The 27,349-nt window shown below is 48.0% G+C and overlaps 2 protein-coding genes across 3 annotated transcripts in view; both read right to left on the bottom strand.

The window, feature by feature from the left end:
• The window catches only part of CAPN1 (calpain 1), a 74,964-nt gene extending 67,437 nt beyond the window's left edge, over window positions 1-7,527 (bottom strand). For both annotated transcript variants that reach the window (XR_005455659.1, XM_038764139.1), the window contains exon 1: window positions 7,489-7,527. The gene's annotated coding sequence lies outside the window, so the exon portion shown is untranslated. The remainder of the gene's footprint in view (window positions 1-7,488) is intronic.
• A 3,833-nt stretch (window positions 7,528-11,360) lies between these two features.
• On the bottom strand, window positions 11,361-25,974 carry SPDYC (speedy/RINGO cell cycle regulator family member C). The gene is made up of 6 exons (XM_038765130.1): window positions 25,818-25,974; window positions 20,761-20,819; window positions 18,095-18,180; window positions 17,720-17,891; window positions 15,198-15,504; window positions 11,361-11,599 (listed from the first exon to the last, which is right to left on the bottom strand). Exons 1-6 carry the CDS (start codon window positions 25,972-25,974, stop codon window positions 11,550-11,552), a joined length of 831 nt encoding a protein of 276 aa, XP_038621058.1. The 3' UTR covers window positions 11,361-11,549.
• Window positions 25,975-27,349: the final 1,375 nt, after the last annotated feature.

The following is a 27,349-nucleotide window of genomic DNA, read 5'->3' as shown; positions in this document are numbered from 1 at the left end:
GCACTGGACTAAGCGCTTGCACTGTACCAAAGCCCGGGCTTTGGAGTCGGTGGTCACGGGTTCAAATCCCAGCTCCGCCAATCGTCAGCTGAGTGACTTTGGGCAAGTCACTTCACTTCTCTGCGCCTCAGTTCCCTCATCTGTAGAATGGGGATTGACTGTGAGCCCCCTGTGGGACAACCTGATCACCTTGTAACCTCCCCAGCGCTTAGAACAGTGCTTTGCACATAGAAAGCGCATAATAAATGCCATTATTATTATTACTAAGCCCTTACCCCTCCGGCCCACTCCCTTTCTGATCTCGGTGTCCTAAATCCACACTCCTCCAGAACCCCTCGCCCCCAAAACCCGGCTTCTTTGCACATAGTAAGCGCTTAATAAATGCCATTATTATTATTATTATTATTATTATTCTTTGACCCAGAACCGCGACCCCAAGAGGAACCCAGGCCCCCAGCCCTGTTTCCTTCCTATAAGCCGGGCATCCTGCCACCTTTCCCACCGTCAGATCCCTCCTAGTCCCGTTCCCGGCCCATCCCAGATGCCAACCGACCCGGCCCTGGGTTTATCGCCCATCTGGGGTTGGGCAGGGCGAGGCCGGGTGATAACTGGGGAGAGAGGACGGGGCCGAAATCCAGGACTCCTTCCTCGACCCACACCTGCCCTGTGCCCTTCCAGGGCCCTGGACCCCAAAGGCTGAGGCCGCGGGGCCACCGTGCCCGCTGCCTTGCCAAGGCCCGGCCGCGGGACCCAGAGGAGGGGGTCCCCTGAGCCCTGGCACCTGAGCTGCCCAGGGCTCCTGGGTCCCGCTGCACAGCACCTGTATATATGTACATATATGTGTATATATATGTACATATAAGGCCCGGCCGCAGGACCCAGAGGAGGAGGGGGTCCCCTGAGCCCTGGCACTTGAGCTGCCCAGGGCTCCTGGGTCCCGCTGCACAGCACCTGTAACATATATATGTATATGTGTGTGTGTATTTGTGCATATATATATATATATATGTACATACATATGTGTGTACATATATGTATATACATGCACACACGTGTGTGTGTGTGTGTGTGTGTGTGTGTGCGTACACATATATATGCACATATAAGGCCCGGCCGCAGGACCCAGAGGAGGGGGTCCCCTGAGCCCTGGCACTTGAGCTGCCCAGGGCTCCTGGGTCCCACTGCACAGCACCTGTATATATGTACATATATATGTATGTATATATGTGTATGTATATATGTGTGTATATATGTGTGTGTGTATGTGTGTGTGTGTCTGTGTGTGTGTGTGTGTGTGTGTACATATAAGGCCCGGCCGCAGGACCCAGAGGAGGGGGTCCCCTGAGCCCTGGCACTTGAGCTGCCCAGGGCTCCTGGGTCCCGCTGCACAGCACCTGTATATATGTACATGTACATGTGTGTGTACATGTATATACATATGTGTGTACATGTATGTACATATGTGTGTATGTGTGTACATGTATGTGCATACATATATACATACGTCTAGACTGTGAGCCCACTGTTGGGTAGGAACCGTCTCTCTATGTTGCGAACTTGTACTCCCCAAGCGCTTAATCCAGTGCTCTGCACACGGTAAGCGCTCAATAAATACCATTGATTGATTGATGCACACATGCTTCTATGTATTTATTACTCTATTTTATTTGCACCTATTTATTCTATTTATTTTATTAATACGTTTGGTTCTCTGTCTCCCCCTTCTCCCCCTTACATGTATGTACATATATATATATATATGTATATGTATATATGTACATGTATATGCATACATATATACATACATCTAGACTGTGAGCCCACTGTTGGGTAGGGACCGTCTCTCCATGTTGCCAACTTGTACTCCCCAAGCGCTTAGTCCAGTGCTCTGCACACAGTAAGAGCTCAATAAATACGATTTATTGATTGATATACATATGCTTGTATGTATTTATTACTCTATTTTATTTGTACCTATTTATTCTCTTTATTTTATTAATATGTTTGGTTCTCTGTCTCCCCCTTCTCCCCCTTCTAGGCTCTTTCCACTGAGCCACGCTTCATATATATTATAGCTACAATACTATTTATTCTGAGGGTTTTGACCCCTGTCTACATGTTTTGTTTTGTTGTCTGTCTCCCCCTTCTAGACTGTGAGCCCGCTATTGGGTAGGGACCGTCTCTATGTGTCACCAACTTGTCCTTCCCAAGCGCTTAGTCCAGTGCTCTGCACACAGTAAGCGCTCAATAAATACGACTGAATGAGTGAATGAAGACCACCCCACCCAAACCCCTCCTCCTTTATAGAGGAGCAGCGTGGCTCAGTGGAAAGAACTCGGGCTTGGGAGTCAGAGGTCATGGGTTCTAATCCCCTCTTCATCCCCCCTGCCTTACCTCCTTCCCTTCCCCACAACACCTGTATATATGTTTGTACAGCTTTATTACTCTATTTATTTATTTTATTTGTACATATTTATTCTATTTATTTTGTTAATATGTTTTGTTTTGTTGTCTGTCTCCCCCTTCTAGACTGTGAGCCCGCTGTTGGGCAGGGACCGTCTCTAGATGTTGCCAACTTGGACTTCCCAAGCGCTTAGTACAGTGCTCTGCACACAGTAAGCGCTCAATAAATACAATTGAATGAATGAAATGAAGAACACCCCCCCAACGCCCTCCTCCTTCATAGAGGAGCAGCATGGCTCAGTGGAAAGAACTCGGGCTTGGGAGTCAGAGGTCATGGGTTCTAATCCCCTCTCCATCCCCCCTGCCTTACCTCCTTCCCTTCCCCACAGCACCTGTATATATGTTTGTATGTACTTATTACTCTATTTATTTACTTATTTTACTTGAACATATTTATTCTATTTATTTTATTTTGTTAATATGTTTTGTTTTGTTGTCTGTCTCCCCCTTCTAGACTGTGAGCCCACTGTTGGGCAGGGACCGTCTCTAGATGTTGCCAACTTGGACTTCCCAAGCGCTTAGTACAGTGCTCTGCACACTGTAAGCGCTCAATAAATACGATTGAATGAACGAATAATCCCGGCTCCACCAATTGGCAGCTGGGTGACTTTGGGCACTTCACTTCTCTGGGCCTCAGTTCCCTCGTCTGTAAAAACGGGGATTCATTCATTCAGTCAGTCGTATTTACTGAGCGCTTACTGTGTGCAGAGGACTGTACTAAGCGCTTGGGAGAGTACAATTTGGCAACATCTAGAGACGGTCCCTACCCAACAACGGGCTCACAGTCTAGACAGGGGGAGACAGACCATTCATTCATTCATTCAATCGTATTTATTGAGCGCTTACTGTGTGCAGAGCACTGTATTAAGCGCTTGGGAAGTAAAAGTTGGCAACATATAGAGACGGTCCCTACCCAACAGTAGGCTCACACAAAACAAAACATGTAGACAGGGGTCAAAAGCCTCAGAATAAATAGTATTGTAGCTATAATATATACGAAGCGTGGCTCAGTGGAAAGAGCCCGGGCTTTGGAGTCGGTGGTCATGGGTTCAAATCCCAACTCCGCCAGCTGTCAGCTGTGTGACCTTGGGCAAGTCACTTCACTTCTCTGTGCCTCAGTTACCTCATCTGGAAAATGGGGATTGACTGTGAGATCCCCATGGGACAACCTGCTCACCCCAGCGCTTAGAACAGTGCTTTGCACATAGTAAGTGCTTAATAAATGCCATTACTATTATTATTATTATTATGAAGCCTGTGAGCCCCCCGTGGGAGAAGCTGATCACCTTGGAACCTCCCCAGTGCTTAGAACAGTGCGTGGCACATGGTAAGCGCTTAACAAATACCATCATTATTATTATTATTATTATTATTATTATGAAGCCTGTGAGCCCCCCGTGAGACAACCCGATGACCTTGTAACCTCCCCAGCACTTAGAACATAGTGTGGCACATGATAAGCGCTTAACAAATACCATTATTATTATTATTATTATTATTATTATGAAGCCTGTGAGCCCCCCGTGGGACAACCTGATCACCTTGTAACCTCCCCAGTGCTTAGAACAGTGAGTGGCACATGGTAAGTGCTTAACAAATACCATCATTATTATTATTATTATTAAGGCTGTGAGCCCCCCGTGGGACAAGCTGATCACCTTGGAACCTCCCCAGCGCTTAGAACAGTGCGTGGCACATGGTAAGCGCTTAACAAATACCACCATTATTATTATTATTATTGTTATGAAGCCTGTGAGCCCCCCGTGAGACAACCCGATCACCTTGTAACCTCCCCAGCTCTTAGAACAGTGTGTGGCACATAATAAGCGCTTAACAAATACCATTATTATTATTATTATTATGAAGCCTGTGAGCCCCCCGTGGGACAAGCTGATCACCTTGGAACCTCCCCAGCGCTTAGAACAGTGCGTGGCACATAGTAAGCGCTTAACAAATACTATTATTATTATTATTATTATTATTATTATTATTATTATTATGAAGCCTGTGAGCCCCCCGTGGGACAAGCTGATCACCTTCTAACCTCCCCAGCGCTTAGAACAGTGCGTGGCACATAGTAAGCGCATAACAAATACTATTATTGTTATTATTATTATTATTATGAAGGCTGTGAGCCCCCCGTGGGACAAGCTGATCACCTTGTAACCTCCCCAGCACTTAGAACAGTGCGTGGCACATAGTAAGCGCTTAACAAATACCATCATTATTACTATTATTATTATTATGAAGCCTGTGAGCCCCTCGTGGGACAAGCTGATCACCTTGTAACCTCCCCAGTGCTTAGAACAATCAATCAATCAATCAATCATATTTATTGAGAGCTTACTGTGAGCAGAGCACTGTACTAAGCACTTGGGAAGTACAAGTTGGCAATATATAGAGACAGTGCCTACCCAACAGTGGGCTCACAGTCTCAGTCTAGGAAGTGGGCTCACAGTCTAGAAAGTGGGCTCACAGTCTACAAGTGGGTGCGTGGCACATAGTAAGCGCTTAACAAATATGATCATTATTATTATTATTATTACTATTATTATTATTATTATTATTATTATCATTATTATTATGACGGCTGTGACCCCCCGTGGGACAAGCTGATCACCTTGGAACCTCCCCAGCTCTTAGAACAGTGCATGGCACATAGTAAGCGCTTAACAAATACCATCATTATTATTATTATTATTATTATGAAGCCTGTGAGCCCGCCGTGGGACAAGCTGATCACCTTGTAACCTCCCCAGCGCTTAGAACAGTGCGTGGCACATATTAAGCACTAACAAATACCATTATTATTATGAGTATTATTATTATTGTTATGAAGCCTGTGAGCCCCTCGTGGGACAAGCTGATCACCTTGTAACCTCCCCAGCACTTAGAACAATCAATCAATCGTATTTATTGAGCGCTTACTGTGAGCAGAGCACTGTACTAAGCGCTTGGGAAGTACAAGTTGGCAATATATAGAGACAGTCCCTACCCAACAGTCGGCTCTCAGTCTAGAAAGTGGGCTCACAGTCTAGAAGTGGGTGCGTGGCACATAGTAAGCGCTTAACAAGTACCATCATTATTACTATTATTATTATGAAGCCTGTGAGCCCCCCGTGGGACAAGCTAATCACCTTCTAACCTCCCCAGCGCTTAGAACAGTGCGTGGCACATAGTAAGCGCTTAACAAATACTATTATTATTATTATTATTATTATTATTATTATTAAGGCTGTGAGCCCCCCGTGGGACAACCTGATCACCTTGTAGTCTCCCCAGCACTTAGAACAGTGCGTGGCACATAGTAAGTGCTTAACAAATACCATCATTATTATTATTATGAAGCCTGTGAGTCCCCAGTGGGACAAGCTGAGCACCTTGTAACCTCCCCAGCACTTAGAACAGTGCGTGGCACATGGTAAGCGCTTAACAAATACCATTATTATTATTATTATTATTATTATTATTATGAAGCCTGTGAGCCCCCCGTGGGACAAGCTGATCACCTTGTAAACTCCCCAGAGCTTAGAACAGTGCGTGGCACATGGTAAGCGCTTAACAAATACCATCATTATTATTATTATTATTATTATGAAGGCTGTGAGCCCCCCGTGGGACAAGCTGATCACCTTCTAACCTCCCCAGTGCTTAGAACAGTGCGTGGCACATGGTAAGCGCTTAACAAATACTATTATTATTATTATTATTATGATGATGATGATGATGATGAAGGCTGTGAGCCCCCCGTGGGACAAGCTGATCACCTTGTAACTTCCCCAGCGCTTAGAACAGTGCATGGCACATGGTAAGCGCTTAACAAATACCATTATTATTATTATTATTATTATTATTATTATGAAGCCTGTGAGCGCCCCTTGGGACAACCTGATCACCTTGTAACCTCCCCAGCGCTTAGAACTATAGAACTTAGAACTATATACATATGTATTTATGTATATACGTTTGTACATATTTATTACTCTATTTATTTATTTTACTTGTACATATCTATTCTATTTATTTTATTTTGTTCGTAGGTTTGGTTTTGTTCTCTGTCTCTCCCTTTTAGACTGTGAGCCCACTGTTGGGTAGGGACCGTCTCTAGATGTTGCCAACTTGTCGCAAGCGCTTAGTCCAGTGCTCTGCACACAGTAAGCGCTCAATAAATACGATTGATTGATTGATTGATTAGAACAGTGCATGGCACAGCCTGTGAGCCCACTGTTGGGTAGGGACTGTCTCTAGATGTTGCCGACTTGGACTGCCCAAGCGCGTAGTCCAGTGCTCTGCACACAGTAAGTGCTCAATAAATACGATTGATTGCTTGATTAATTGATTGATTGGAACAGTGCGTGGCACAAACTGTGAGCCCACTGTTGGGTAGGGACTGTCTCTAGATGTTGCCAACTTGGACTGCCCAAGCGCTTAGTCCAGTGCTCTGCACATAGTAAGCGCTCAATAAATACGATTGATTGATTGATTGGAACAGTGCGTGGCACAAACTGTGAGCCCACTGTTGGGTAGGGACTGTCTCTAATGTTGCCAACTTGGACTTCCCAAGCGCTTAGTCCAGTGCTCTACACACAGTAGGCGCTCAATAAATACGATTGATTGATTGATTGATTAGAACAGTGCATGGCACATAGTAAGCGCTTAACAAATCCCATCATTCTTATTATCCAGTCCCCCCCAGCAGCCTGGGAGCCCCTCTGGGGTGGGAGCCAGGGGTCCCCACCTCCCTCCCGGCTCCAAAGGGCAGTAAGGGGACAATCAATCAATCAATCAATCAGTCGTATTTATTGAGCGCTTACTATGTGCAGAGCACTGTACTAAGCGCTTGGGAAGTACAAATTGGCATCACATAGAGACAGTCCCTACCCAACAGTGGGCTCACAGTCTAAAAGGGGACTAAAAGGGGACAAGACTAAAAGGGGACAAGACTAAAAGGGGACAAGAGGGGGGCAAGGCCAGGCTGGGGGGGGGGGGGGTCTGTGCCAACCAGCCTGGGCCCCCGCCACCTACCTGAGTGGGGTGAGGGTGGTCGTCTAGCACAGTCCCCCGAGGGTCCGGACAGCTGGGCCCCAATCAGGAAGTGTCACCAGCTGCAGGGCACAGCCCTTCTCTTCCTCCTCCTCCTCCTCCTCCTCCCTCCTGCCCAGGGCCCGCCCCCCGCCCGTTGGGCCCACTTAGGGTAGGGACCGTCTCTAGATGTTGCCAACTTGGACTTCCCAAGCGCTTAGTACAGTGCCCTGCACACAGTGAGCGCCCAATAAATACGATTGAATGAATGAATGAACAGGCCCAGGGTATTTTTAAACCGGCTTTAGGTCCGCAATGCAGCCCCCTGCCTGTCCTCCTCCCCCCCCCCCCCCACCCAACGACCGGTCCGTCCTACACCAGGCGCTCAGTAAATAGCCGGTGGACGGATCGGGCGGGAGGGGCCTTATTTATTCATTCATTAAATCGTATTTTTTGATTTGGGTAGGGACTGTCTCCATATGTTGCAAACTTGTCCTTCCCAAGCGCTTAGTACAGTGCTCTGCACACAGTAAGCGCTCAATAAATCCGATTGATTGATTGAGCGCTTAGGGAACTTGTCTGGGGAACTTGCCACCCCAGACAAATCTCTGTGCTGGGTGACCCTGGGCAAGTCACTTCACTTCTCTGGGCCTCAGTGACCTCCTCTGGAAAATGGGGATGAAGACTGTGAGCCCACTGTTGGGTAGGGGCCATCTCTAGATGTTGCCAACTTGGACTTCCCAAGCGCTTAGTACAGTGCCCTGCACACAGTGAGCGCCCAGTAAATACGATTGAATGAATGAATGAACAGGCCCAGGGTATTTTTAAACCGGCTTTAGGTCCGCAATGCAGCCCCCTTCCTGTCCTCCTCCCCCTCCCCCGACCGGTCCGTCCTACACCAGGCGCTCAGTAAATAGCCGGTGGACGGATCGGGTGGGAGGGGCCTCATTCATTCCTTCAATCATATTTATTGACTTGGGTAGGGACTGTCTCTATATGTTGCCAACTTGTCCTTCCCAAGCGCTTAGTACAGTGCTCTGCACACAGTAAGCGCTCAATAAATACGATTGATTGATTGAGCGCTTAGGGAACTTGTCTGGGGAACTTGCCACCCCAGACAAACCTCTCTGCTGGGTGACCCTGGGCAAGTCACTTCACTTCTCTGGGCCTCAGTGACCTCCTCTGGAAAATGGGGATGAAGACTGTGAGCCCATTGTTGGGTAGGGGCCATCTCTAGATGTTGCCAACTTGGACTTCCCAAGCGCTTAGTACAGTGCTCTGCGCACAGTGAGCACCCAGTAAATACGATTGAATGAATGAATGAACAGGCCCAGGGTATTTTTAAACCGGCTTTAGTTCCGCAATGCAGCCCCCTGCCTGTCCTCCTCCCCCTCCCCCGACCGGTCTGTCCTACACCAGGCGCTCAGTAAATAGCCGGTGGACGGATCGGGCGGGAGGGGCCTCATTCATTCATTCAATCGTATTTATTGAGCACTGAGGGAACTTGTCTGGGGAACTTGCCACCCCAGACAAACCTCTCTGCTGGGTGACCCTGGGCAAGTCACTTCACTTCTCTGGGCCTCAGTGACCTCCTCTGGAAAATGGGGATGAAGACTGTGAGCCCCCCCCCCACACACGTGGGACAACACATGTATTTATTACTCTATTTTACTTGTACATATTTATTCTATTTATTTTATTGTATTAATATGTTTGGTTGTCTGTTTCCCCCTTCTAGACTATAAGCCCACTGTTGGGCAGGGACCGACTCTGTATGCTGCCAACTTGGAATTCCCAAGCGCTTAGTCCAGTGCTTTGCACACAGTAAACGCTCAATAAATACGATTAAATGAATGAATGAATGACCTTTGGCGGAGTCGGAATTTGAATCTATGACCTCTGACTCCAAAGCCCGGGTTCTTTCCACTGAGCCATGCTGCTTCTCTAAGTATTTATTGAGCATTCTCTAAGCCCAGGGAGCCCGTTGGTCCATGAGCAGACGGGGCAACTCGGGGGGCAAGTTGGGCCAGAAAACTAGTCTGGTCAGCTGGCAGAGTGTGAGCCCACTGTTGGGTAGGGACCGTCTCTAGATGCTGCCAACTTGTACTTCCCAAGCGCTTAGTCCAGTGCTCTGCACACAGTAAGCGCTCAATAAATACGATTGAATGAATGAATGAACCAAGTCCCAGCCTCCTTTTTTTGCTGATCCTGTCTACACACACACACACACACACACACACACACACACACACACACACACACACACACACACACACACACACACACACACACACACACACACACACCCCCCCCCCCCCCCCCCCCCCCCCCAGGGCAGGCCAACTGCCTCAAAATAAAGGGTGGGGAGGGGGCGGCCAGTATGTGGACTTATGTGTACACCCCCCCACAGAGTGCAGGAGGCAGGTTGGGTCTGGCCAGCGGGAGAGCACGTGTTTGCTCTCTCTTCCCCTGCAGCAGGGGCCCTTGCCAACTCCTCACAATAATAATAATAATGGCATTTATTAAGCGCTTACTATGTGCAAAGCACCGTTCTAAGCCCTGGGGAAGTTACAAGGTGATCAGGTTGTCCCACGGGGGGCTCACAGTCTTAATCCCCATTTTCCAGATGAGGTAACAGGCCCAGAGAAGTGAAGTGACTCGCCCAAAGTCACACAGCTGACAAGTGGCGGAGCCAGGATTTGAACCCATGACCTCTGACTCCAAAGCCCGGGCTCTTTCCACTGAGCCACGCTGCTCTCATCTCTGGCCAGGGAGTAATAGCCAGCCTGCCCGGAAGAGAAGGGATCCCAGATGAGGCAAGATGAGGCCTTTGCCCGCCCCTGTTTCCTCCCTTTCCAGTACAGGGGAGAAGGCGGGTGGCACTCAGGCCTGAGCTGAGTCAGGCCTGGGTAGGGCCAAGCTCCCAGGGCTATTCATTCACTCATTCAGTCGTATTTATTGAACGCCCACTGTGTGCAGAGCACTGGACTTGGGAAGTCCAAGTTGGCAACATCTAGAGACAGTCCCTACCCACCAGTGGGCTCACAGTCTAGCGGGGGGAGACGGACAAAACATATTAACAAAATAAAATAAATAGAATAGTAAATATGCCAAGTAAAATAGAGTAATAAATCTGTACAAACATATACATTCATTCAATCGTATTTATCGAGCACCCACTGTGTGCAGAGCACTGGACTAAGCGCTTGGGGAGTCCAAGCTGGCAACACACAGAGACGGTCCCTACCCACCAGCGGGGTCACAGTCTAGAAGGGGGAGACGGACAACGGAACATATTAATAAAATAAATAGAATAGTAAATATGTCCAAATATATATACATTCATTCAGTCGTATTTATCGAGCGCCCACTGTGTGCAGAGCACTGGACTAAGAGCTTGGGAAGTCCAAGTTGGCAACATAGAGAGACAGTCCCTACCCGACAGCGGGCTCACAGTCTAGAAGGGGGAGACGGACAACAGAACATATTAAAATAAATAGAATAGTAAATATGTCCAAATATATATACATTCATTCAATCGCATTTATCGAGCGCCCACTGTGTGCAGAGCACTGGACTAAGAGCTTGGGAAGTCTAAGTTGGCAACATAGAGAGACGGTCCCAACCCAACAGTGGGCTCACAGTCTAGAAGGGGGAGACAGACAACAAAAACATATTAACAAAATAAATAGAATAATAAAGATGTCCAAGTAAAATAGAGTAATAAATCTGTACTTCCCAAGCACTCAGTCCAGTGCTCTGCACATAGTAAGTGCTTGATAAATACGATTGAATGAATGAATGCAAACACGCTGGCCACAGAAGCCGGTCCCCAGCCCCCCAGCCCAGTCCCAATCAAACAAGCCAAGACCATGTGCACTGGGCATCTGTTTAATAAGAATTAGCCAGGGCACCGCAGAGGCTGGGCCCCACATGCAGGGTGATGCCAATCTGCGGAGAAACGGGGGGCTAGGAGGGCACCAGTGCCGCTCTGAGGCCCAGGAGGAAGGATGGGAAGGGGTCCAGCGTCACAACGGGCATCTGGGACAGGAGGCTGCCGCTCCTCACCCTGCCGACTGCCAATGTCCGGGAGAGGCGGAGGGTTCCAGCGAGACTAGAGAAAGAGAGACGGAGAAGGAATCAATCAATCAATCGTATTTATTGAGCGCTTACTGTGTGCAGACCGCTTGGGAAGTACAAGATGGCAACATCTAAAGAGAGTCCCTAACCAACAGTGGGCTCACAGTCTAAAAGGGGGAGACAGTGAACAAAACCAAACATACTAACAAAATAAAATAAATAGAATAGATATGTACAAGTAAAATCAATATCAATCAATTGTATTTATTGAGCGCTTACTGTGTGCAGGGCACTGGACTAAGCGCTTGGGAAGTCCAAGTTGGCAACATATAGAGACAGTCCCTACCCAACAGTGGGCTCACAGTCTAAAAGGGGGAGACAGTGAACAAAACCAAACATACTAACAAAATAGAATAGATATGTACAAGTAAAATCAATATCAATCAATCGTATTTATTGAGCGTTTACTGTTTGCAGAGCACTGGACTAAGCGCTTGGGAAGTCCAAGTTGGCAACATAGAGAGACAGTCCCTACCCAACAGTGGGCTCACAGTCTAAAAGGGGGAGACAGTGAACAAAACCAAACATACTATCAAAATAAAATAGAATAGATATGTACAAGTAAAATCAATATCAATCAATCGTATTTATTGAGCGCTTACTGTGTACAGAGCACTGGACTAAGCGCTTGGGAAGTCCAAGTTGGCAACATATAGAGACGGTCCCTACCCAACAGTGGGCTCACAGTCTAAAAGGGGGAGACGGTGAACAAAACCAAACATACTAACAAAATAAATAGAATAGATATGTACAAGTAAAATCAATATCAATCATCATATTTATTGAGCACTTACTGTGTGCTGAGCACTGGACTAAGCACTTGGGAAGTCCAAGTTGGCAACATCTAGAGACAGTCCCTACCCAACAGTGGGCTCACAGTCTAAAAGGGGGAGACGGTGAACAAAACCAAACATACTAACAAAATAGAATAGATATGTACAAGTAAAATCAATATCAATTGTATTTATTGAGCGCTTACTGTGTGCAGAGCACTGGACTGAGCGCTTGGGAAGTCCAAGTTGGCAACATCTAGAGACAGTCCCTGCCAAACAGTGGGCTCACAGTCTAAAAGGGGGAGACAGTGAACAAAACCAAACATACTAACAAAATAAAATAGAATAGATATGTACAAGTAAAATCAATATCAATCAATCGTATTTATTGAGTGCTTACTGTGTGCAGAGCACTGGACTAAGCACTTGGGAAGTCCAAGTTGGCAACATCTAGAGACAGTCCCTACCCAACAGTGGGCTCACAGTCTAAAAGGGGGAGACGGTGAACAAAACCAAACATGCTAACAAAATAAAATAGATATGTACAAGTAAAATCAATATCAATCGTATTTATTGAGCGCTTACCGTGTGCAGAGCACTGGACTGAGCGCTTGGGAAGTCCAAGTTGGCAACATAGAGAGACGGTCCCTACCCAACAGTCTTAAAGCTAAAAAAACAGCCTAAAAGAAGGAAGTGAGGGAGGGTGACATAGGAGATAATCTACCCGGCGCTTAGGGCTGGACTCCAGAAAGCATTTAATAAATGTCACAGTGAACTAAGCAGCAGTTCGAGTCCAGGCCCCTTAGGCTCCTTCCCCCTTCAGGACCCAGATTCCGCCCCCGGAAACCCAAACCCTGCAGGATTCTGGCCCTGGTCCAGGCTGGCGGGAGCACACGGGGCCTGCTTCTCCACTGTGAGCCCACTGTTGGGCAGGGACCGTCTCTATGTACTAATAATAATAACAATGGCATTTATTAAGCACTTACTATGTGCAAAGCACTGTTCTAAGCGCTGGGGAGGTTACAAGGTGATCGGGTTGTCCCACGGGGGGCTCACAGTCTTCATCCCCATTTTACATATGAGGTAACTGAGGCACAGAGAAGTTAATCAATCAATCGTATTTATTGAGCGCTTACTGTGTGCAGAGCACTGGACTAAGCGCTTGGGAAGTACAAGTTGGCAACATATAGAGACGGTCCCTACCCAACAGTGGGCTCACAGTCTAAAAGTTAAGTGACTTGCCCAGAGTCACACAGCTGACAACTGGCGGGGCCGGGATTTATCTTAGCTCCTTCCCTTCCCCACTCACTCAGTCGTATTTATTGAGCGTTTACTGTGTGCAGAGCACTGGACTAAGCGCTTGGGAAGTCCAAGTTGGCAACATCTAGAGATCAATCAATCATATTTATTGAGTGCTTACTATGTGCAGAGCACTGTACTAAGCGTTTGGGAAGTACAAATTGGCAACACATAGAGACAGTCCCTACCCAACAGTGGGCTCACAGTCTAGAAGGGGGGAGACAGAGAACAAAACAAAACATATTAAGAAAATAAAATAGAATATGTACAGCACCTGTATATATGTTTGTACATATTTATTACTCTTATTTATTTTACTTGTACATATCTATTCTATTTATTTTATTAGTATGTTTGGTTTTGTTCTCTGTCTCCCCCTTTTAGACTGTGAGCCCACTGTTGGGTAGGGACTGTCTCTATATGTTGCTAACTTGTACTTCCCAAGTGCTTAGTACAGTGCTCTGCACACAGTAAGCACTCAATAAATGCGATTGATTGATTGACCTCTGACTCCAAAGCCCGGGCTCTTTCCACTGAGCCACGCTATGTGTTGCCAACTTGTACTTCCCAAGCGCTTAGTCCAGTGCTCCGCACACAGTAAGCACTCAATAAATACGATTGATTGCTTCCTTGCCCACCTTCAGCAGCCGCTTGGGATTAGGGGCCCGTGGGAACATACTGTGCCCTCTGGCACGGATAGGGAGGGGATGGGGGAAAATGGGCAGAGTTTTGGGGCCTCCGAGGACAAGTGAAAAGGTAGGAAAAGGGCCGGGCAAGCTGTCCTGGGAGAGTGGGACTATAGTAAGGCCACTCACAAGACTGTGAGCCCACTGTTGGGTAGGGACTGTCTGTGTTGCCAACTTGTACTTCCCAAGCGCTTAGTACAGTGCTCTGCACACAGTAAGTGCTCAATAAATACGATTGATTGATTGATTGATGAGCCAGGCTGGACCCCTGAGAGCTGGGGAAGGGAGGGAGGCCCCGTGGCCCGCCCCCCACCAAAGCAGCTGGGCCTGATCCTTGCCAAGATGGGCCCATCCCTTCCGCTCTGTGCCAGTTTTCTTTTGTAGACTGTGAGCCCACTGTTGGGTAGGGACCGTCTCTATATGTTGCCAATTTGTACTTCCCAAGCGCTTAGTACAGTGCTCTGCACATAGTAAGTGCGCAATAAATACGATTGATGATGATGATCTGTCTCCCCCTTCTATTTCTAGACTGTGAGCCCACTGTTGGGTAGGGACCGTCTCTATATGTTGCCAACATGGACTTCCCAAGCGCTTAGTCCAGTGCTCTGCACACAGTAAGCGCTCAATACGATTGATTCCATTCATTCAATTGTATTTATTGAGCGCTTCCTGTGTGCAAAGCGCTAAGCGCTTGGGAAGTCCAAGTTGGCAACATCTAGAGACGGTCCCTACCCAACAGTGGGTTCACGACGAATGAATGGATGCCTCTGCAGCCCCGGGGCCCAGCCGCCCTCCCACCCGCGTCCCCACTCACTCTGAAAGGTGTAGTAGACCCCCGGCTCCAGCTGCAACGTTGGGGGAAGCACGAAGAAGAGGTTGGAGGGCCAGGGGGCCGCGGCAGGGAGGAGAGGAGGGCTGGACTCGGGGGGCTTGGGGGAGCCCCCCTTCCCCGCCTGGGGACCACTGCCACACAGACAGCAGCCCGGTGGCGACAGGCCGGGGCCACGGGGCAACCTCCCAACGGGGGGCAACTCCCCCCAAGGTGCCCCCCGTTGGGCCCCGCCGTGGTGAGGAGGCCGCTCCCGCGTCCAGGCCCAATGGTTGGGCTCCTTCACCATGACCTGGAGGAAGAAGGACGCAGTCAGAGGGCCGCGAGGCAGATTCAATTACCGTCACGGTATCCGCAATAACGATAACGACGGCGGCGATGGCGTCTCTTAAGCTCTTACTACGTGCGAAGCACCGTGCTAAGCCCTGGGGAGGATACAAAGTCAAATATGTTGCCAATTTGTACTTCCCAAGCACTTAGTACAGTGCTCTGCACATAGTAAGCGCTCAATAAATACGATTGATGATGATGATGATGATGATGATCTAGGAGGCCTTCCCAGACTTAGCCCCTTCCTCTCCATCCCCCCCATCTTACCTCCTTCCCTTCCCCACAGCACCTGTATATATGTGTATATGTTTGTACATACTTATTACTCTATTTATTTATTTTGTTTGTACATATCTATTCTATTTATTTTATTTTGTTAGTATGTTTGGTTTTGTTCTCTGTCTCCCCCTTTTAGACTGGGAGCCCACTGTTGGGTAGGGACTGTCTCTATATATTGCCAATTTGTACTTCCCAAGCGCTTAGTGCAGTGCTCTGCACATAGTAAGTGCTCAATAAATACGATTGATGATGATGATGATCTAGGAGGCCTTCCCAGACTTAGCCCCTTCCTTCCTCTCCATCCCCCACATCTTACCTCCTTCCCTTCCCCACAGCACCTGTATATACGTATATATGTTTGTACGTATTTATTACTCTATTTATTTATTTTATTTGTACATATCTATTCTATTTATTTTGTTAGTATGTTTGGTTTTGTTCTCTGTCTCCCCCTTTTAGACTGTGAGCCCACTGTTGGGTAGGGGCTGTCTCTAGATGTTGCCAATTTGTACTTCCCAAGCGCTTCGTACAGTGCTCTGCACATAGTAAGCGCTCAATAAATACGATTGATGATGATGATCTATTCTATTCATTTGATTTTGTTAGTATGTTTGGTTTTGTTCTCTGTCTGCCCCCTTTTAGACTGGGAGCCCACTGTTGGGTAGGGACTGTCTCTAGATGTTGCCAATTTGTACTTCCCAAGCGCTTCGTACAGTGCTCTGCACATAGTAAGCGCTCAATAAATACAATTGATGATGATGATGATCATCAGGTTGGCCCATGTGGGGCTCCCAGTCTTCAGCCCCATTTTACAGACGAGGCCCAGAGAGTTGGGTAGGGACCATCTCTATGTGTTGCCCACTTGGACTTCCCAAGCGCTTGGTACAATCGTATTTATTGAGCACTTACTGTGTGCAGAGCACCGTACTAAGTGCTTGGGAAGTACAAGTCGGCAACATATAGAGACAGTCAATCAATCGTATTTATTGAGCGCTTACTGTACTAAGCGCTTGGGAAGTGTAAGTCGGCAACACAGAGACAGTCAATCAATCAATCGTATTTATTGAGCGCTTACTGTGTGCAGAGCACCATACTAAGTGCTTGGGAAGTACAAGTCGGCAACACATAGAGACAGTCAATCAATCAATCGTATTTATTGAGCACTTACTGTACTAAGCGCTTGGGAAGCACAAGTCGGCAACACAGAGACAGTCAGTCAATCGTATTTATTGAGCGCTTACTGTGTGCAGAGCACTGTACCACTGTAGGAGGCCTTCCCAGACTGAACACATAGTACACATAGTAAGCGCTTAATAAATGCTATCATTATTATTACCTCGTCTGTAAAATGGAGATGAGGACTGTGAGCCCCCCCGGGACAACCTGATCACCATGGTAACCTCCCCAATGGTCATAGTACACATCATCATCATCAATCGTATTTACTGAGCGCTTACTATGTGCAGAGCACTGTACTAAGCGCTTGGGAAGTACAAATTGGCAACATATAGAGACAGTCCCTACCCAACAGTGGGCTCACAGTCTAAAAGGGGGAGACAGAGAACAAAACCAAACATACTAACAAAATAAAATAAATAGAATAGATATGTACAAATAAAATAAATAAATGGAGTAAAAAATATGTACAAACATATATACAGGTGCTGTGGGGAAGGGAAGGAGGTAAGATGGGGGGGTGGAGAGGGGGACGAGGGGGAGAGGAAGGAAGGGGCTCAGTAAGTGCACATAGTAAGTGCACATAGTGTACTTACTGGTAAGTGCACATAGTAAGCGCTTAATAAATGCCATTATTATTATTATTACAGTGCTCCACACATACTAAACGCTCAATAGAGTCCATTGACGGCCTGGCACGGGCCCAAGGCCAGGGCTCCCACCTCCTCACAGCAACGCTGGCTCACGGCGGCCCGGTACCCCATGCGGGCCCACAGCCCGTCTCTCTGGCGCAGGAAGCTGGGCACCAGCTGCCGCCAGCTCTCGCCCAAGGCCCAAGGGAAGATCTCGTACTTGGGGTCTTCGCCGTCCTCCTCCATGTCGTTGGCGAGGTACCTAGAGGGTGGGATGCTGGGTTGAGGGCGGAGGCCCAAATCAATCAATCGTATTTACTGAGCGCTTACCGTGTGCAGAGCACTGGACTAAGCGCTTGGGAAGTCCAAGTTGCCAACATATAGAGACGGTCCCTACCCAACAGTGGGCTTACGGTCTAGAAACCGCCCGCCACCCCCAAATCCCCACGCCCCGATGGCACTTACAGGGCCAGGAAGAAGTTGCCTTGGGTGTATTCGGAGAGCTGCAGGCCGGCCCGCTGGAAGTACACCAGGGTCATTGCCAGAAGATACTGCGGGTCAAACGGCGGGCATTCAGTAAGAATAATAAAAATAATAATAATGGCATTTATTAAGCGCTTACTATGTGCACAGCACTGTTCTAAGGGCTGGGGAGGTTACAAGGCGATCGGGTTGCCCCCCGTGGGGCTCACAGTCTTCATCCCCATTGTCCAGATGAGGTCAATGAAGCCCAGAGAATAATACCAATAATAATAATAATAACAATAATAATAATAATAATAATAATAATAATGGCATTTATTAAGCGCTTAATATGTGCGAAGCACTGTTCTAAGCGCTGGGGAGGTTACAAGGCGATCGGGTTGTCCCCCGTGGGGCTCACAGTCTTAATCCCCGTTTTCCAGATGAGGTCACTGAGGCCCAGAGAATAATAATAATAATGGCATTTATTAAGCGCTTACTATGTGCAAAGCACCGTTCTAAGCGCTGGGGAGGTTACAAGGTGATCGGGTTGTCCCCCGTGGGGCTCACAGTCTTCACCCCCATTTTCCAGATGAGGTCACTGAGGCCCAGAGAATAATAATAATAATGGCATTTATTAAGCGCTTACTATGTGCAAAGCACCGTTCTAAGCGCTGGGGAGGTTACAAGGCGATCAGGTTGTCCGCTGTGGGGCTCACAGTCTTAATCCCCATTTTCCAGATGAGGTCACTGAGGCCCAGAGAATAATAATAATAATAAGAATGGCATTTATTAAGCGCTTACTACGTGCACAGCGCTGTTCTAAGCACTGGGGAGATTACAAGGTGATCGGGTTCTCCCCTGTGGGGCTCAGTCTTCATCCCTTCCTCTCGCCCTCCTCCTCCTCCTCCTCCCATCCCCTCCGCCTTACCTCCTTCCCCTCCCCACAGCACCTATATATATGTTTGTACGAATTTATTACTCTGTTTTATTTGTACATATTTATTCTATTTATTTTATTTCGTTAATATGTTTTGTTTTGTTCTCTGTCTCTCCCTTCTACACTGTGAGCCCACTGTTGGGTAGGGACCGTCTCTATATGTTGCCAACTTGTACTTCCCAAGCGCTTAATACAGTGCTCTGCACACAGTAAGTGCTCAATACGATTGAATGAATGAATCCCCATTTTCCAGATGAGGTCACTGAGGCCCAGAGAATAATAATAATAATAATAACGACAGCAATTATTAAGCGCTTACTATGTGCAAAGCACTGTTCTAAGCGCTGGGGAGGTTACAAGGTGACCAGGTTGTCCCACGTGGGGCTCAGTCTTCATCCCCATTTTCCAGATGAGGTAATTGAGACCCAGAGAATAATAATAATAATGGCATTTATTAAGCACTTACTATGTGCCAAGCACTGTTCTAAGCACTGGCGAGGTTACAAGGTGATCAGGTTGTCCTACGGGGGGCTCACAGTCTTCATCCCCATTTTCCAGATGAGGTCACTGAGGCCCAGAGAAGTGAAGTGACTTGCCCAAAGTCACACAGCTGACAAGTGGCGGAGCCGGGATTTGAACCCATGACCTCTGACTCCAAAGCCCGGGCTCTTTCCGCTGAGCCACGCTGCTTCTCTACAGCCTTGGACCCCCCGAGACAGCCTTGAATCCACCCCTGAACCCTCAAATACACAGACACACCTGCTCCACCCCACCCAGGTTGGCGGACAGGATCCTGGGGCAGTTGGTCACCGCGGCCTCAGGAACTTTGTATTCATCCATTCAATCTTATTTATTGAGCACTTACTGTGTGCAGAGCACTGTACTAAGCGCTTAGCGCTGTACAGAGAAGCAGCACGGCTCAGAGGAAAAGAGCCCGGGCTTTGGAGTCAGAGGTCACGGGCTCAAATCCCAGTTCCGCCACTTTCATTCATTCAATCGCACTTATTGAGCGCTTACTGTGTGCACAGCACTGTACTAAGCGCTTGGGAAGTACAAGTCGGCAGCATCTAGAGACGGTCCCTACCCAACAGCGGGCTCACAGTCTAGAAGGGGGAGACAGAGAACAAAACAAAACACGTGGACAGGTGTCAAGTCGTCAGAATAAATAGAATGAAAGCTAAATGCACATCATTAACAAAAGTAGAATAGTAAATATGTACAAGTAAAATAGAGTAATAAATCTGTACAACTTGTCAGCTGTGTGACTTTGGGCAAGTCACTTCACTTCTCTGGGCCTCAGTGACCTCATCTGGAAAACAGGGATGAAGACTGGGAGCCCCCCGTGGGACAACCTGATCACCTCGTAACCTCCCCAGCACTTAGAACAGTGCTTTGCACATAGTAAGTGCTTAATAAGTGCCATTATTATTTATAATTATTACTATTCGCCACCTCCACCCACACCCAAGACATAGAGACCCCCGGGCAGGCAGGCAGGCTTCTGGGGGAAGGTCAATCATATTTATTAGTCCAGTGCTCTGCACACAGTAAGGGCTCAATAAATACGATTGATTGAGCGCTTACTGTGTGCAGAGCACTGGACTAAGCGCTTGGGAAGTACAAGTTGGCAACATATAGAGACGGTCCCTACGCAACAAAAGGGATGAGGGAAGGGTCTGGAAGTAGAGTCCGGCCCAGGACTCCGGGGTCCCCAACCGTGGAGACTCACCTTATCGGAGATGCGGTAGCACAGGTCTGTGGCAAGAAACTCCTGGAGGAGGCTGTCCTCTGAAGGGTTAAATCAATCAGTCAATCATATTTATTGAGCGCTTACAGTGTGCAGAGCACTGTACTAAGCGCTTGGGAAGTACAAGTTGGCAACATATAGAGACAGTCCCTACCCAACAGTGGGGTTGAAGGGTCAGGGGGAGAGGAAACGACAAAGACTAAGCAGCTGGGCCCACCCTCCCCCCTGAGCGACCCTCACCCCCATTCATTCATTCAGTCGTATTTATTGAGCGCTTACTGTGTGCAGAGCACTGGACTAAGCGCTTGGAAAGTACAGTTCGGCAACAGGTAGAGATGGTCCCTACCCAACTACAAGCTCACAGTCCAGAAGGGAGAGACAGACAAGTAGACAGGTGTCAGTGGCATCAGAATAAATAGAATTATCAATCAATCGTATTTATTGAGCGCTTACCGTGTGCAGAGCACTGTACTAAGCGCTTGGGAAGTACAAGCTGGCAACATATACAGTCCCTAAGCTATATAAACACCATTAATAAAAGAGCCCGGGCTTAGGAGTCAGAGGTCATGGGTTCAAATCCCAGCTCCGCCACTTTCATTCATTCAATTGTATTTATTGAGCACTTACTGTAATAATATGCAGGAGTAATAAATATGCATTCTTTCATCTCAACCCAGACCCCCCTGCCCAGTCATTCACTCAATTATATTCCTTGAGCACTTTCGTTCATTCCATCATATTTATCTGGGGGCTCCCAGACTGAGCCCCCTTCTCCCTCTCCCCCCTGCTTTCCTTGTATCCACCCCAGTGCTTAGAACAGTGCATGGCACATAGTAAGAGCTTAACAAATACCATTATTATCATTATTATTGTGTGGGTCTATGTTTGTTTGTGACTGAGCCCCCTCCTTCCTCTCCCCCCTCCATCACCCCCCGCCTTACCTCCTTCCCCTCCCAACAGCACCTGTATATATGTTTGTATGTATTTATTACTCTATTTTATTTGTACATATTTATTCTATTTAGTTTGTTAATATGTTTTGTTTTGTTGTCTGTCGAATCACGGCTCGGCCAACCGTCAGTTGTGTGACCTTGGGCAAGTCGCTTCACTTCTCTGGGCCTCAGTTCCCTCATCTGGAAAATGGGGATGAAGACTATGAGCCCCATGTGGGACAACCTGATCACCTTGTATCTACCCTAGTGCTTAGAACGGTAAGCGCTTAACAAATACCAACATTATTATTATTATTTGCTTGTATCCACCCCAGCGCTTAGTACAGTTCCTGGCGCATAGTTAAGCGCTCAACAAATACCATCATTATTATTACAAGGAGATCAGGTTGTCCCAGGTGGGGCGCTCAGTCTTCACCCCCATTTGACAGATGAGGGAACTGAGGCCCAGAGAAGTGAAGTGACTTGTCCAAGGTCACCCAGCTGACAAGTGGTGGAGTCATTCATTCATTCAATCGTATTTATTAAGCCAACATGTTGCCAGCTTGTACTTCCCAAGCGCTTAGTACTGTGCAGTGCTCTGCACACAGGAAGCACTCAATAAATACGATTGAATGAATTGAGCGCTTACTGTGTGCAGAACATTGTACTAAGTGCTTGGGAAGTACAAGTTGGCAACATCTAGAGACAGTCCCTACCCAACTTCTGTGCCTCAGTGACCTCAACTGTCAATCGTATTTATTGAGCGCTTACTGTGTGCAAAGCACTGTACTAAGCGCTTGGGAAGTACAAGTTGGTAACATATAGAGACGGTCCCTACCCAACAGTGGGCAACTGTCAAATGGGGATTAAGATTGTGAGCCCCCCATGGGACAACCTGATCACTCTGTAACCTCCTCGGTGCATAGAACAGCGCTTTGGACATAGTAAGCGCTTAACAAACGCCATTATTATTACTGAAGGAGGATGGGGGTTCACCCATGTGGACACTGCTACTGTCTACGTCCCGGAGATATCAAGCACTTAGTACAGTGCTCTGCACACAGTAAGCGCTCAATAAATACAATTGAATGAGTACCCCCTCCCCAGCCCTTCCGTCCCTCCAAGTAGAACAGCCAGGCCCAGGCAGACCCCTGGGACCACCCCCACCCCTGGTTTTCCTGGACCTTTTCTTCATTCAATCATATTTATTGAGCGCTTACTGTGTGCAGAGCACTGGACTTTTCTTGCTTCACTCTCCCCAGCGAGCCTCAGGGAGGGGGAAGAGCCCCCAGACCCTCAGCCCACTCGGCAGGGATTGTGGACTGGTGTCAATCAATTGTATTTATTGAGCGCTTACTGTGTGCAGAGCACTGTACTAAGCGCCTGGGAAGTAAAAGTCGGCAACATAAAGAGACAGTCCCTACCCAACAGTGGACTCACAGTCTAAAAGGGGGAGACAGAGAACAAAACCAAACATACTAACAAAATAAAATAAATAGAATAGATATGTACAAGATAAATAGAGTAATAAATATGTACAAGTACAATTCTCTGGTCTTGCAAGGCATTCATTGCATCCCATTTAATACTACTAACGATAATAATAATGATGGCATTTGTTAAGCGCTTACTATGTACAAAGCACTGTTCTAAGCGCTGGGGAGGTGATCAGGTTGTCCCACGGGGGGGGGGGCTCACAGTTTTAATCCCCATTCTACAGATGAGGAAACTGAGGCCCAGAGAAGTTGAGTGCCCAAAATCACACAGCTGACAGTCAGCAGAGTCGGGATTTGAACCCATGATCTCTGACTCCAAAGCCCGGGCTCTTTCCACTGAGCCATGCTGCTTCTCAGTAATGACGATGACATTTGTTAAGCGTTTACTACTACTAATAATAATGGTATTTGTTAAGCGCTTACTATGTACAAAGCACTGTTCTAAGCGCTGGGGAGGTTACAAGGTGATCGGGTTGTCCCACGGGGGGCTCACAGTTTTAATCCCCATTTTACAGATGAGGGAACTGAGGCACAGAGAAGTGAAGTGCCCAAAGTCACACAGCTGACAGCTACTGGAGCCGGGATTTGAACCCATGACCTCTGACTCTAAAGCCCGGGCTCTTTCCACTGAGCCACGCTGCTTCTCAATGATGATGGCATTTGTTAAGTGCTTACTTTGTGCCAGGCACTGTTCTAAGCGCTGGGGTGAATACAAGCCAATCGCATTGGATGCAGTCCCTGTCCTTCATGGGACTCATTGCCTTAATCCCCATTTTACAGATTAATTCAGTCGGTCAGTTGTATTTATTGAGCACTTACTGTGTGCAGAGCACTGTACTAAGCACTTAGGAAGTACAAATCGGCAACATATAGAGACGGTCCCTGCCCAACAAAGCCTCACCTCAGAGGAAAAAAAGCCTCAAAGTGCCACAAAGCCTCAGAGAAGCAAAGAAACTTGACCAAGGTCACACAGCAGACCAGTGGGGAAGCTGGGATTAGAACCCTTGACCTTCGGCCTTCCAGGCTAATGCTCTCTCCACTATGGTGTGTATTTGAGCATTTTATTTATTTATTTATTTAACCTGTACATATCTATTCTATTTATTTTATTTTGTTAGCATGTTTGGTTTTGTTCTCTGTCTCCCCCTTTTAGACTGTGAGCCCACTGTTGGGTAGGGACTGTCTCTAGATGTTGCCAACTTGGACTTCCCAAGCGCTTAGTACAGTGCTCTGCACACAGTAAGCACTCAATAAATATGATTGATTTTTAGTGTGTGCAGAGCACTGTACCAAGCACAATAGACACATTCCCTACCCACAAAGAGCTTACAGTCTAAACACCCCCCCCCCCCACACACACACACACACAACCCAACACTCAAATAAAGCGTGGGCTCGGGAGTCAGGGGTCATGGGTTCTAATCCCAGCTCTGCCACTTATCAGTTGTGTGACTTTGGGAAAGTCATTTAACTTCTCTGTGCCTCAGTTCCCTCATCTGTAAAATGGGGATGAAGACCGTGAGCCCCATGTGGGACAACCTGATCACCTTGTGTCTCCCCCAGTGCTTAGAACAGGGCTTGGCACATAATAATAATAATAATAATAACAATAATGGCATTTAAGTGCTATGTGCAAAGCACTGTTCTAAGCACTGGGGGAGGTTACAAGGTGATCAGGTTGTCCCACATGGGGCTCCCAGTCTTCATCCCCATTTTACAGATAAGGTCACTGGGGCCCAGAGAAATGAAGTGACTTGCCCAAAGTCACACAGATGACAAGTGGGGGAGCCGGGATTTGAACCCATGACCTCTGACTCCAAAGCCCGGGCTCTTTCCACTGAGCCACGCTGCTCACATAGTAATAATAATGATACTATTTGTTAAGTGCTTACTATGTGCAAAGCACTGTTCTAAGCGCTGGGGAGATTACAAGGTGATCAGGTTGTCCCACGGGGGGCTCACAGTCTTAATCCCCATTTTCCAGATGAGGGAACTGAGGCCCAGAGAAGTGAAGTGACTTGCCCAAAGTCACACAGCTGACAGTTGGCGGAGCTGGGATTTGAACCCATGACCTCTGACTCCAAAGCCCGGGCTCTTTCCACTGAGCCATGCTGCTCACACAGTAAGCGCTTAACAACTAAGGGATGAAGACTGTGAGCCCCACGTGGGACAACCTGAGCGCTTGCACTGTACTAAGCGCTTAAGCTAGAGAAGCAGCGTGGCTCAGTGGAAAGAGCCCGGGCTTTGGAGTCAGAGGTCATGGGTTCAAATCCCGGCTCCGTCAATTGTCAGCTGTGTGACTTTGGGCAAGTCACTTCAGTGGGCCTCAGTTACCCCATCTGTAAAATGGGGACCAAGACTGCGAGTCCCAAGTGGGACAACCTGCTCACCTTGTAACCTCCCCAGTGCTTAGCACATAGTAAGCGCTTAATAAATGCCATTATAAATGATTATTATTGCACACATACACACACCCAACCCCTGACACTCCCACCCCCCTGTGATTCTTACTGGGACAATCTGATCACCTTGTAACTTCCCCAGCGCTTACAGCAGTGCTTGGCACATAGTAAGCGCTTAACAAATACCAACATTATTATTATATTCTTACCTAGAAGGCTGAAGAAGGCACTGAGTTCGTGGCACTGCAGGGGCAGCTGGGCAGGGCCGTGCCCGTTCCCCCCTCCCCGCCCTGCCCAGCCTCCTGGCTTCACCCAGGCGGTGACCACAGGGGCCGAGGCCGAGGGCAGGCTCTGGACTCGGTTCATCCCAGAGTGGAGGGGGAGGGGGGGTGGGACCACCTGTAGAGCAAGAGAGAGAGGAGAGCACCCCCAAAACTTTGCCTCCGGCCTACCCCAATCACCCTTCAAACACCAAGGCCCTGGGAGGGAGGGGAGCGTTCCGGCCTTGTCCCGCCAAGTGAACCTTCCTCTTCAGGTCCCTGTCACTTGGAGAAGAGAACTGCCTCCAATTCCCCCCCAGTCACTTGGAGAAGAAAACTGCCTCCAATTTCCCCCCCAAACTCCAGCTCAGTGCCACCCTAGGAGCAGAGAGACAACATCCAACCCATCTACTTCCAAACCCCAGCTCAATGCCACCCTAGGAGCAGAGAGACAAAATCCAACCCATCTACTTCAGAGGCATCCTCTACCTCCTGCTCCTTACCTGAGCACAATAATTACCACCACCTCTTATATAGGCTCAGCCCCAAACCCCCCGCCCCCCATCAGGGCTGGCCCTCCACCAATCAACTCCCCAGGCTTTTATTAAGTGCTTACTACGTGCAAAGCACTGGGCACTAGTCAGGTTCCGGCCTTGTCCTACAAAGCGAGCCTTCCTCTTCAGGTCCCTGTCACTTGGGGAAGAAAACTGCCTCCAATTTCCCCCCAAACCCCAGCTCAATGCCACCCTAGGAGGAGAGAGACAAGATCCAACCGATCTACTTCCAAACCCCAGCTCAATGCCACCCTAGGAGCAGAGAGACAAAATCCAACCCATCTACTTCACAGGAATCCTCTACCTCCCATCCTATACCTCCCATTCCTTACCTGAGCACAATAATTACCACCAGCTTAATTCCATCAACTTCACCACCTCTTATATAGGCTCAGTCCCAAACCCCCCGCCCCCCATCAGGGCTGGCCCTCCACCAATCAACTCCCCAGGCTTTTATTTAGTGCTTACTATGTGCAAAGCACTGGGCACTAGTCAGGTTCCGGCCTTGTCCCACCTAGCGAGCCTTCCTCTTCAGGTCCCAGTCACTTGGAGAAGAAAACTGCCTCCAATTCCCCCCCAGTCACTTGAAGAAAACTGCCTCCAGTTTCCCCCCAAACCCCAGCTCAGTGCCACCCTAGGAGCAGAGAGACAAGATCCAACCCATCTACTTCAGAGGCATCCTCTACCTCCCATCCTCTACCTCCCGCTCCTTACCTGAGCACAATAATTACCACCAGCTTAATTCCATCAACTTCACCACCTCTTATATAGGCTCAGCCCCAAGCTCCCCACCACCCCCACCCCCACCCCCAAATCAGGGCTGGGCCTCCACCAATCAACTCCCCAGGCTTTTATTAAGCGCTTATTATGTGCAAAGCACTGGGCACTAGTCAGGTTCCGGCCTTGTCCCACAAAGCGAGACTTCCT

This window comes from Tachyglossus aculeatus, chromosome 22 (genome assembly GCF_015852505.1).
Source record: "Tachyglossus aculeatus isolate mTacAcu1 chromosome 22, mTacAcu1.pri, whole genome shotgun sequence".
NCBI classification, from domain to species: Eukaryota; Metazoa; Chordata; class Mammalia; order Monotremata; family Tachyglossidae; genus Tachyglossus; species Tachyglossus aculeatus.
The sequence above is the reverse complement of the archived record's forward strand: the minus strand, read 5'-3'. Positions and strand labels throughout refer to the sequence as shown.